The 13,088-nt window shown below is 44.2% G+C and overlaps 1 protein-coding gene across 6 annotated transcripts in view; it reads left to right on the plus strand.

Moving 5' to 3' along the window:
* The window catches only part of MYH11 (myosin heavy chain 11), a 156,167-nt gene that overhangs the window by 33,282 nt on the left and 109,797 nt on the right, over positions 1–13,088 (plus strand). For all 6 annotated transcript variants that reach the window (XM_021931782.2, XM_017953215.3, XM_021931783.2 and 3 more), the window contains one exon: positions 1,229–1,385. In XM_021931782.2, the coding sequence (XP_021787474.1) occupies positions 1,229–1,385 (157 nt within the window). The remainder of the gene's footprint in view (positions 1–1,228; positions 1,386–13,088) is intronic.

The raw sequence follows: 13,088 nt of genomic DNA on the forward strand, positions 1-13,088 counted from the left end.
CTATGTCTCCAATGTTCAGTTAATGACATTCCCTCTCTGGCTGGGTGCAGTGGCTCCCGCCTGTAATCCCAGCACTTTGGGAGGCTGAGACAGGCACATCGCCTGAGCTCAGGAGTTCGAGACCAGTCTGGGCAATATGGTGAAACCCTGTCTCTACAAAAAATAAAATAAAATTACCTGGGCATGGTTGTGCACACCTGTGGTACCACCCACTTGGGAGGCTGAGGCGAGAGGATCACTTAAGCCTAGAAACTCAAGGTTGTAGTGAGCCAAGATCACCCCACTATACTGCAGCCTGGGCGACAGAGCAAGACGCTGTCTCAAAAAAAAAAAAAAAAAAAAAAAAAAAGTAGTAAACAACATTCTCTTCTGTTCTTGCTCTTCAGACTTAACTGCTCCCATCACTGGTTGGGTTCTTTAATTCTGCACACATATCTGTAAACAGTCTCTTTATTAAATGTTCTTGAGTTAATATCTTAAGTGTGCTGTTCACTTTCTGTGCCACCTGTTAAATGATGAGCATTTCATATGATTGAGCATTTAATCGGCCAAAAACAGATCCTGTGTAGTGCTTAGTTTGGTGCCCGACACATAGTAAATGTTCAATGAATGGTGGCTGTCATTTAAGCCAGTGAGGTCCAGGGAGGTAAAGTGACAGTTCAGGGGAGTGGAACTGAGATTCGAACCCAGAGGTCTTCCAAACTCCACAGTTTCATCAGGTGCAATGGCTCACACCTATAATCCCAGCACTTTGGGAGGCTGAAATGGGAGAATTGCTTGAGCCCCAGAATTCGAGACCAGCCTGGGCAACACAGTGAAACCCATGTCTCTACAAAAAATACAAACATCAGCCAGGCCTGGTGGTGCCTGCCTGTAGTCCTGGCTACTCGGGAGGCTGAGGTAGGAGGATCACCTGAGTCCAGAAAAATCAAGGCTGCAGTGAGTCATGTTCACACCACTGTACTGCAGCCTAGGTGACAGAGTGAGACCTCATCTCAGAACAAACACAAACCCCCCTACAGTTGCAAAATATAACATAGGCAGCCTGGAAACCCACTATCGCCCTTTCTCCTCTTCCCCCATACCTGGAATACCAGAGAGGCCCAGGGTTTCCTACTAAGACTCCAAGCTCCAGTTTCCCCATCTCTCAAATGAGAATATTGAGTGCTTTTGTGAGATCTGTCTTCCTGGAGGAGGTCTGGAAGTAAGCTGGGTTCTCTGTCTGCAGACATACTCTGGCCTCTTCTGCGTGGTGGTCAACCCCTATAAACACCTGCCCATCTACTCGGAGAAGATCGTCGACATGTACAAGGGCAAGAAGAGGCATGAGATGCCGCCTCACATCTACGCCATCGCAGACACGGCCTACCGGAGCATGCTTCAAGGTGAGTAAACCCAGCAAGGGCTGCACGGGGCCAGCTCCAGGGAGCCCCTCCTGTCCTGCTTGTCTGCAGTTCTTGCCAGGAATGTGGAGTTTGGCAGGCGGTGCGAGGGACCAGGAGTCCTGTGGCTGAAAAAGGGAAAAAGCAAAAGGAACATCTGTGTTTGCAGCCTGGGAGGGTGAGGGACAGCGGAGAGCTTGGGCAAATACGGGCATGGACCTGCTCCAGATCCGGCTCTGGGGCCCACTGCCCAAGGGCCCTGCCGGACCAGCCATCTGCAAAGGATGGAAAGAGGGTGGGGAACAGCTCTGGGGCTGAGCCATCATGGTCTGTGTTGCCACCTACCCGTTCCTCAACCCCTGTGGGACTGTGGGTAAATATCCTTTCCTCTTCAGCCTCAGTTTCCTCATCTGTCAAAAGGGGTGATAGTCTGTATCTTGTAGCTTCTTGTGAAGATTGTTAATGCTGGTTTTTCCAAACTTAAGACTTGTGCCTACTACCTTCATGTTTATATGTTACTATTTTTACTATTATTTTATTATTTTTGAGACAGGGTCTCACTTTCTCACCCAGGCTGAAGTGCAGTGGTGAGATCTCGGCTCCCTGCAACCTCCGCCTCCTGGGCTCAAGCAATTCTCCTGCCTCAGCCTCCCAAGTAGCTGGGACTATAGGTGTGGACTGCCATGTCAAGCTAATTTTAAAAAGGTTTTTTTTTTTTTTTTTTTTTTGAAGTGACAGGATATTGCTATCCTGATTGGTCTTGAACTCCTGGCCTCAGGCGATCCTCCCACTTCAGGCAAAGGGTACAAGAAGCCCCAAAAGTCACACCCCCTCTAAAAGGGCACCAACAGGTGGGAACCCAGGGATCTGAGCTGGGAGTTGAGAGGAGCCCAGTTCTGGAAGTTCTTGAGGCAGGAATCCAGGTGTGCATGAGAGATGCCACGACCCCGCCCCCAAGGTAGAGGCTCAGGTATAAGTGCCCGGACTTTCTGACAGTTAGCCGGACTCCACAGGTAGGACCAGAACCTTGGCCCCTCTAGGCAGGGCCTGCCATTACCTCCAACGACCAGCAGGTGGAGCCTTGCAAGGACAATCTTGGAGATGTAATCTCTGGTTGTAAAGTGACGGCTCCTGGAGTTAGGTATCTGTCTTTGTATTAAACACACAAACACACACACATTCTTTGTGGTCTCCCTTGACGGAAGAGTATTTACAAAATGGTTCGTATACATCTTTGGGAAGCTGAGCATCACAGACCTCAGTGTTCCTATCATTTGGGATATTTGGTTGCAAGTAAGATAACACCTAACTAACGTGGCTTAACCAGTAGGAGTTAATTGCCTCATATAACAGGAAGCCTAGTGGCTGATTTCAGGGTTGACTTTCTTAGGATTTTTCTCAGCTTCTTCCTCTTGGTCACAAAGTGGTAGCCATAGTTCCAGATATCATATTTTCATGTGATAATATCCAAAAGCATGAAGGAAGTGGAGGATAAGGTTCTTCTCCTGTGTCTCTTTTTTTTTTTTTTTTTAAATCAGGGAGAAACTTGGTCATATGCGAACCCCTAAAGCAATCACTGGCAAAGGGGACTGGAGTGTTTATGATTTGTTTGAACCATTTCTGGTTCTTTTTTTTTTTTTTTTTTTTTGAGACAGGGTCTCACTCTGTTGCCCAGGTTGGAATGCAGTGGCATGATCTCAGCTCACAGCAACCTCTGCCTCCCCTGTTCAAGTGATTCTCCCACCTCGGCCTCCAGACTAGCTGGGATTACAGGTGTGTGCCACCATGCCTGGCTGATTTTTTGTACTTTTAGTTGAGACCGGGTTTTGCCTTGTTGGCCAGGTCTCGAACTCCTGACCTCAAGTTATCTGCCTGCCTTGGCCTCCCAAACTGTTGGGATTACAGGCATGAGCCACCATGCCTGTCAATTCCTGGTTCTTTTCTGGAGCCGAGGGAGGTCCCGCTAAGCACATTTTAATCTAAATACCAAAAAGAAAGAAAATTCTGTTAGCAAAGAAGGAGGGGAGCGACAGATGGGTAAGCATTTCTACAGTGCTCTCAAAAAATTTATTTGTAACTTTAAAACGTCTTTAAGATTGTATATCCATTCTAGAAAAACTTAAACATATATTTAAGTAAAAGAGAACTTGCTGGCACCTATGAGTCTATCATCCAAAACTCATCACTATTAACATTTTGTTATATGACCTTTCATTACACTAACTGAGCTAAATGACATGAAATGAAGGAAATTTTTACTGTCTGAAGATAATTTGTTCCAGAAAAAGATCACAGAGACCAAAGTTTCACTGTAGATAGTATGTGTGTGGAGGAGGGAAAGAAAGTGGGCACAATATTTGACTGAACTTGAAAAATGACATTGCAGGCTGGGCACAGGGGCTCATGCCTGTAATCCCGGCACTTTGGGAAGCCCAGATGGGTGGATTGCTTCAGGTCATGAGTTTGAGACCAGCCTGGGCAATATGGTGAAACCCTGTCTCTACAAAAAATACAAAAACTACTTTGGTGTGGTAGCACATACCTGTAGTCCAGCTTCTCGGTACGCTGAGGTGGGAGGATCGCTTGAGACCAGGAAGTAGAGGTTGCAGTGGGCTGAGATCACGCCACTGCACTCCGGCCTGGGTGAGAGAACCAGACCTTGTCTCAAAAGAAAAGAAAAGAAAAACGACATTGCAAATTATAAAAGTAGGTTAATTTCATCTTACATGTAATAAGAATTTTATTTTAATGACAAGTAGGTGCTAATTTGTAGATTCAGTGTAAAATAAATTAAGAGTAAATTAAATTAAGAGTAAAATAAAATAAATAAATTTTTTCCATAACTTTTTTTGGGGTGAGGGATGAAATCATGTGAGAGTGTAAAACGACATTCTTCATGTCATGCTTGACTTCCGCAGCCTGAGCTAAAGAGGATCATTCTTACAGATTTATTTGATGGGTTACCAGTTTTCCTAAGGGCTTCTTTTACTTCTTTGGTGTTTAAGTCTCTCAAAGCCCCTGTGGTCTTAGCGTACGTTCAGCTGTAAATTGCCCTGAATCTTTTTCTTTCTTTTATCTTTCTTTTTTCTTTTTCTTTTTTTTTTTGGATGAAGTTTCCTTCTTGCTGCCCAGGCTGGAGTGCAGTGGCGTGATCCCAGCTCACTGCAACCTCCACCTCCTGGGTTCAAGCAATTCTACTGCCTCTGCCTCCCAAGTAGCTGGGATTACAGGCATGCGCCACCACACCTGGCTAATTTTGTATTTTTAGTAGAGATGGGGTTTCACCGTGTTAGCCAGGTTGATCTCGATCTCCTGACCTTGTGATCCACCGCCTTGGCCTCCCAAAGTGCTGGGATTACAGGCATGCACCATCATGCCCGGCTAATTTTGTATTTTTAGTAGAGATGGGACTTCACCATGTTGGTCAGGCTAGTCTTGAACTCTGAACTCCTGGCCTCAGGTGATCCACCCGCCTTGGCCTCCCAAAGTGGTGGGATTACAGGCGTCACCACTGCACTCGGCCCCTGAATCTTTTTTTGGCCTTTCCAAGGCCGCTGACTTTGCCAGTCACTGCACCTTATTTTGCAGAGCTGCCACTTTGTTTTGTGTTCGTATCATGATGGTGGATATTGACACTCAGTAATTGGCAAGGTGAAGCCATTGAATCGTAGGTGGCGGAGAAGGAGGTTTTGGTGGAGTTTGATAGCTCATGTCGTCATTGAAGAATATTTTTGTGTTATGGGGACTTTTGCTTTCCTAGACCAGCAGTCCCCAACCTTTTTGACACTAGGGATGAGTTTCATGGAAGTCAGTTTTTCCATGGACCACAGGAGAGAGATGGTTCGGAGTGACTCCAGTGTACTACATTTATTGTGCACTTTATTTCTATGATTACGTTGTAATATATAGTGAAATAATTATACAACTCACCATAATGTAGAATCAGTGGGAGCCCTGAGCTTGCTTTCCTGCAACTAGATGGTCCCATCTAGAGGTAAGGGAGACAGTGGCAGATCATCAGGCATTAGATTCTCATAAGGGGCACACAGCCTGGATCCCTCACATGTACAGTTCACAATAGGGTTTGTGGTTCTATAAGAATCTAATGCCGCCTCTGATCTGACAGGAGGCAGAGCTCAGGTGGTAATTGGAGTGATAGGGAGTGGCTGTAAATACAGATGAAGCCCACTACTCACCTCCTGCTGTGCAGTACCAGTCGGTGGTACAGTGGTTTGAGACGCCTGCCCTAGACCACCTCTTAACTGTGGGGCAATGTTGTAATTGACAAGGACACCCTGTTTTCATGTATTTGATTCCTCGTGGGCTCTAGGTTTTAACACAAAATTGCATGCTCAGCTCTCTGAAACTGCTTAGAAATGTTCACTTGACACGTAGTAAGCTCCAGTAGGAAATGACATTCATGACTGAGCACAGCAGCATGTCTCCAGTCCTAGCACTTTGGGAGTCCCAGGCAGGAGGACCACTTGAGGCCAGGAGTTAGAGACCAGACTGGGCAACACAGTGAGCTCTTGTCTCTACAAAAGAAATAATTAGCTGGCCACAGTGGCATGAGTCTGTAGTCCTAGTTACTGTGGAGGCTGAGGCAGGAGGATGACTTGAGCCCAGGACTTCAAGAATGCGGTGAACTATGATCATGCTATGGTACTCCAGCCTTGGCAACACAGTAAGACCCTGCCTCAAAACAAAGAAAGAAAGAAAATAACAACCATGAGTACACACATCCATAAAAGATAAACTCTTAATTTAAATGTTAACCAACAGCTGCTGTGCACTCATCTATTTTGGCATGACCTGGTGCTTTCTGGCAAATCATTGATGGTGGACTCCAAAAATAAAAAGAATCTCAAAAACCATAGAGAAAAATTTAAACTTGGGAAGAGTTCTGTTCATCTGCTTAATTTTTTCCCCCATTTGCTTAATTTTTCCCCCATTCCCAAGTAGGAAATTGTTTTTTGTGAAGAAACATGTAGGCCCAGTGTGTTGACTCCATTGATAAATGGCACTGCCTCATTCTGTTAAGTCACTGGGCTGGGATCCACACAAGCTTACCGTGAAGGTGGAAAGGGAAAGCTAGCACACGTGGCTTCTTCCTTGAGTTCTTCATGGAAAAGATGGGGTGTGAAAAGGTGGGACTGAGGAGGGATGGGTAACACACATGCACTGAATATAAGATGAAGCATTGCAGTTGTGTCACATGGACAGTAAATTCCTGAGGACCCATAAACTGCATCCTTCTCTGCATGTCCATCATTGTGTCTCCAGCACATTTTCTGGTGCCTGGCACATAGTAGCTGCTCAGCTAATATTTGTTGAATGAATGAATTATTTATAGAAAAGAACCTACCAGGGTCAGGATGGATGGGGTGGGTTATTTGGCAGAGGTGGGGCTTTATAAGCCTCGAAGAATGGTTTGCTAAGATGAGAGAAAGGGGACAGGGATGGCTTTTATGTAGGGGTGAGAATGGATATGATGAGTGTGGGAGGAGCCAGTTTAGAGGGGTTGACTAGCATACTGTGGCAGGAAGCTCAGAGCCAGAGCTCAGCCCTTTGCTGCCTCACAGGAGTTGGGAATATGGGAGGGACTTTCTAAGAGATGCTTTACAAGATGGCATCCTCCCAAATGGAAGCCAAGCCCCTTGGGGGTAGGGGGAAGAGAAGCCAATATTTAAAATATGTATCTTATATCTGCATATGCATAAATTATGTCATGTTTATTTTTTTAAATCTGCCCCCTCTTTTTTTTTTTTTGAGGCAGAGTCTCGCTCTGCCACCCAGGCTGGAGTGCAGTGCTACGATCTCAGCTCACTGCAACCTCTGTCTCCTGGGTTCAAGCGATTCTTGTGCCTCAGCCTCCCGAGTAGCTGGGATTACAGGCACACACCACCATGCCTGGTTAATTTTTGTATTTTTAGTAGAGATGGGGTTTCGCCATGTTGGCCAGGCTGGTTTCGAACTCCTGACCTCTAGCGATCTGCCCGCCTCGGCCTCCCAAAGTGCTGAGATTGCAGGCATGAGCCACTGCGCCTGGCCGTGGTTTGATTTTGGAAAGATGATAGATAAAAATTCAAAAGGTGAACTTCTCCCTTCAACCCTTGTGCATTAGACCCTTAGCTTCCCTCTCAAGAGACAATTATGATTTCTATTGTATGAGGTTTTCTTCTAGAGATATTTTTGCAAGTATAAGCAAATAGGTATCTATTTTCTTCCATAAGATTTCCCTACAAATACTAGCATTCCATATATATACAGTTCTATATTTTGCCAGAGGGTGTTACATATCAGTGCATACAGGAATTCCTTGTTCTCTTTTTTAAAAAATTGGTTTTTATTTTTGTTAAAAGTATTCATGCAAATGGCTTACAGTCAAGTAATTTTTGAAGGCTTGTTAAGAAAAATAGCCATCCTCTGCTACTTCTCAAACTCCTTTAATTGATTTTTTTTTTGTATTTACTGCCATATCATTTAAAAAAACACTTGATCATAGTGCTGCTATCTTAATTTTCTTTTCAGTTTTAGGTATCATCTGTTGACTTTCCTCCATGAAAGATGAAATGTAGCTCATTCACCCCCTGGATTTGCCCCTACTTCCTTGTTCCAACACATATGCCTTATCTCATAGAGTCCCAATATAATTTTATCTTAGTTTTGACAAACTCAGTGTTCAGAGTTTCCATTATTATGACTATGTAATGCTATCTAGAGTTTACATTATTATGATTATGTAGATGTTATTCAAAGCTGAGCTTTGCACTGCTTTGTGACTACTTTTCTTTTTTCTGTATGACTTTTCTTTTTCCTGGAGTTAGCAATTGCCTTTTTTTTCCTCCCAACCTTGTTTTTCATGTACTTAACCACCAATTCTGCCCCAAATCCTCCTTCTAAATGTGTTAATCTCCTTTTAATATGTCCAGAAATGTATTGGGGATCATATTGATATCATCTCCTTGAAGGTGATTTCTACTATAGCCTTCTGATCTGCCCTGGCTTTCTCTACAGCTAGTAGCTGTCATGTAGGATCTTTTTCACCATCCTTGAAATTCCCTGTAATGCTTTCATAGTGGATTCCTTATTTCCCAGTTTTCATGTCTTCCTGTTTCTTGCTTTACTCTCCAGCTTAGATCAAGCACTTCGTCCAGTAGCTTCTCAAGAAAGGATGTACGTGATCGTGAGGCATTGAGAACTTGCATATCTGAGAGGCTGGATGCTTCTCTAACACTTAAAGGATAGTTTAGCTGGGTTTAAAATTTCAGGCAAGAAAGTTGTTTTCAGAAAGTTATAAATAACTTTCTTGCCTGAGCTTTTTAAGGCATTTGCATTGTTGCCTTCTAGTTTCAGTTTTGAGAAAATGAAACCCAATCTGATTCATGTGTGTGAGTGTGTGTGATTATATTCACCTTCCTGGCTGAGAATATTCTTGATCCTTTGTACGTGAATGGTTTTTGTTTTTCCTCCTTCTCTAGAAGCTTTTAGACTGTCTTCATTCCCCCCGCCGCCATGATAATGGGACTTTCTATGAGTCCATTTTTTTTTTTTTTTTTTTTTTGAGACGGAGTCTCGCTCTGTCACCCAGGCTGGAGTGCAGTGGCCGGATCTCAGCTCACTGCAAGCTCCGCCTCCTGGGTTTACACCATTCTCCTGCCTCAGCCTCCCAAGTAGCTGGGACTACAGGCGCCTGCCACCTCGCCCGGCTAAGTTTTTTTTTTTTGTATTTTTAGTAGAGACGGGGTTTCACTGTGTTAGCCAGGATGGTCTCGATCTCCTGACCTCATGATCCGCCCGTCTCGGCCTCCCAAAGTGCTGGGATTACAGGCTTGAGCCACCGCACCCAGCCTCTATGAGTCCATTTTTATCCATTATGCTGGACACATAGTGGCCCAATTAATCTATAAACTTGTATCCACAAATTCTGGGAAATTTTGAAAATTATTTCTTTGATGCTTTCTTTCTCCCTGTGTTCTCTGTTTCTTTTTCCTAGAAGTCTTTTTATTTCCATAATGGAACTCCTAGACTGATTGTATAATTTTAATCTCTTTCTCTTGTCGTTTTCATCACTTACTGTTTTTAATTCTATTTTCTGGGCACTTACCTCAACTTTTCTCCATAACCCTTCCATTGTGTTTTAAATTTCTGGTATATATTTTATTAAATTCCAAAAATTCTATTTTATTTATAAATGTTTCTTTCATATGACATTCTTTTTCTGTGGATGTGATATCCTGTTTCTCAAAGGATATTTAATGCATAGTCTATTTCCTCCAAGATACATATTTTCCTATTTATTTGTTTTAACTTCTGTCTGTCATATTAGTGGATTTCTTCAGATGTCTTGGGATTCTTGGCTATCCATTCCTCCTGGATACTTTACTGCATGGGATACCAAAGAGTTGATGGAAGCTCAGTGCTTGTAGGATGGGCTTGCTGAATATGAAAGAGCTGGGTCACCCCATTAGGACACTTCTGATTTGTCTTTCAGTCTTTTGTTCATGGGCTAATCTGATTCTTCAGAGAAGATCTGTAGAAAAATCTTCTGCCTAGAGGTTAAAGATCTGTCTAACATCATTTTGAGTGTCTAGTTGAAAAGAAGCCGAGGATTTCAAAATGTGGGGTGAAATTTGTACATTACCCTCCTTCTTTCAATATGGTTCCTGGTGTACCCCCAGGACAGAGACCCTCTGTTTAACCCTCACCAGAGACTAAATCCACCACCTTCTGTGAGGTGTGAGAAGGGCAGTCACTTGGCTTCAGGGAGTATAGAAGGTATCCGAAGGGTCTAACAGTGCCTTATATTTGACCCAGTCCTTATGTTTTTGTCTCCTCCTTGATCTTCTCTTCCAGAGGCCCCTGCCAGTTTCTGAGGTTTGGGGTAGAAATGGGGAATTCTGTGTTGAAATTAGGTTGTTTCTCACCTTTCCTCACGGACTTAAGAGTTTTTTCTTGGTACTTTTTTTTTTTTGAGATGGAGTTTCGCTCATGTTACCCAGGCTGGAGTGCAATGGCATGATCTCAGCTCACTGCAACCTCCGCCTCCCAGGTTCAAGTGATTCTCCTGCCTCAGTCTCCCAAGTAGCTGGAATTACAGGCATTTGCCACCAGGCCCAGCTAATTTTTGTATTTTAAATAGAGACGTGGTTTAACCATGTTGGTCAGGCTGGTCTCGAACTCCCGACCTTAGGTGATCCACCCAACTTGGCCTCCCAAAGTGCTAGGATTACAGGCGTGAGCCACTATGTCTGGCCTTTTTCTTGGTACTTTTCAATGCTTATCCCATTTACTGGCTTCCAAGGTGGCTTTGCTGTTCTCCCCTCTCTGGTTCTTTTTAAACTGCCTCATGTGTTTTTACACTTTTTTTTTTTTTTTTTGAGATGGCGTATTCCCTCTTGTCATGCAGGCTGGAGTGCAGTGGCGCGACCTCAGCTCACTGCAGCGTCCGCCTCCTGGGTTCAAGCGATTCTCCAGCCTCAGCCTCCTGAGTAGCTGGGATTACAGGTGTATGCCACCATGCCCAGCTAATTTTTGTATTTTTAGTAGAGACGGGTTGGCCAGGCTGGTCTCGAACTCCTGACCTCAGGTGATCCACCCACCTCAGCCTCCCAAACTGCTGGGACTACAGGCATGAGCCACCACACTGGCCTTTTTACACTTTTTTTTTTTTTTTCCGCCTTTTCCCCCCTTTTGTGTGGAGAATGGGATCTTGTTATATTTCCCAGGCAGGCAGGTCTTGAACTCCTGGGCTCAAGCTTTCCTCACACCTGTGCCTTCCTAAGAGCTGGGATTCCAGGCATGAGCCACCACACCTGGCTAAACTGGTTCATGTATTTTTGGAAAGTCTTTTACTGTTACTTTAGTAAGGTTTAGGAAGGAAGAGAGCTAAATGCATGCACTCAGCATACCATCTTCTCATGGGAAGTCTCTCATGCCTTCTTTTACAAAGAAGTGATGATAATAATAATCATGGATTTTAATTATATGCTTCCTATAAAGCTCAGGACTTTACAGAAATATTATCAGTTAATCTTTACCACAAACCTACAAGGTGGACAGGACCAGATTAGGAATTTTAAAACTAAGCCCTGAAACTATTATGGTGCAGGCATATGTCATATATATTATATATTTTATATATATATATATATGAAGTAAGGAAGGCTGACAAAATTGTTTTTTGTTTTTGCTTTTTATATATATATAAATATACGTATTTTAATTTATATATATATAAAGTAAGGAAGGCTGACAAAATTGTTTTTTGTTTTTGCTTTTTTTAGAGACAGGGTCTTGCTGTGTTGCCCAGACTAGAGTGCAGTGGTGTGATTATAACTCACTGCAGCCTCAAACTCCTGGGTTCGGCAATCTTGCCTTAGGCTCCCAAGTAGCTGAGACTACAGAGATGCACCACCATGCTCAGCTAATTTAAAAAAAAAAAAAAAAAAAAGATGGTTTTTTGTTTGTTTGTTTGTTTGTTTTGAAATGGAGTTTTGCCCCTGTCGCCCAGTCTGGAGTGCAATGGCGCAATCTCAGCTCACTGCAGCCTCCACCTCCCAGGTTCAAGTGATTCTCCTGCCTCAGCCTCCTGAGTCGCTGGGATTACAGGTGTGCACCACCATTCTCAGCTAATTTTTGCATTTTTGCTAGAGACAGCCTTGTTGACCAGGCTGGTCTTGAAATCCTGACCTCAGATGATCCACCCACCTCGGCCTTCCAAAGTGCTGGGATTACAGGCATGAGCAACTGTGCCCAGCCTTTTTTCATTTTTGAGACAGGTTCTCAGTTTGTCACCCAGGCTAGAGTGCAATGGCACGAACACAGCTCACTGCAGGCTTGACCTCCTAGGCTCCAGTTTCTCACCTCAGCTGCCCAAGTAGCTGGGACTACAGCCACACACCATCATACCCAGCTAATTTTTGTATTTTTTGTGGAGACGGGATTTCACCATGTTGCCCAGGCTGGTCCTGAACTCCTGAACTCAAGTGATCCACCTGCCTAGGCTTCCCAAAGTGCTGGGGTTACAGGTGTGAGCCAACCATGCCTAGTGAAAAACAAAAAAAAATTTTTTTTTGAGATAGGGTCTCACTGTAGTGCCCAGGCTGGTCTCTTATTCCCGGCCTCAAGTGATCCTCCTGCCTTGACCTCCCAAAGTGCTGGGATTATGGGCGTGAGCCACTGTGCCCAGCCTAAAGTTGTTATTTTTCCCATGATGTTTATCTTGGTGGTGCTTTGAAATGGCGACTATGGAATTCTTTCATGTGCACGCCTGTGTGGGTGTGCCCTCGGCATATGCTTACAAGGTTTACTGGGTGATCCAACGCTAGCGGCAAGAGCTATTATTAGCCCCCTTTTACAGCTGGGAAAACAGACTCAGAGGAGCGGAGAACTTGCCGAAGATTTGTTAAGTGTCAGAGCCAAATATACACTTGGATTATCCTGACTCCAAAGCCGGAGCCCTGCTGGTCAGTCGGTGACACTGGGCAACCACAGGGATCCCCCTCAATCCCACGGAAGGCTATCTACTGTCTTACATCTCAGAGTGTTGACGGCTCAAAGCTTAGGAGGCTGGAGCTGAGTTCAATAAATGAACGTGATGAATAGGAGAAAAGCACCATTAAAGCCCTCCAGACAAGAACCACTTTGGAACCCCTCCATGGGTCCCTGGGGTGTGGGAGGGGCAGGAAAGGCAGATAAGATTCC

This window comes from Papio anubis, chromosome 18, assembly GCF_008728515.1.
Source record: "Papio anubis isolate 15944 chromosome 18, Panubis1.0, whole genome shotgun sequence".
In the NCBI taxonomy this organism is placed as follows: domain Eukaryota; kingdom Metazoa; phylum Chordata; class Mammalia; order Primates; family Cercopithecidae; genus Papio; species Papio anubis.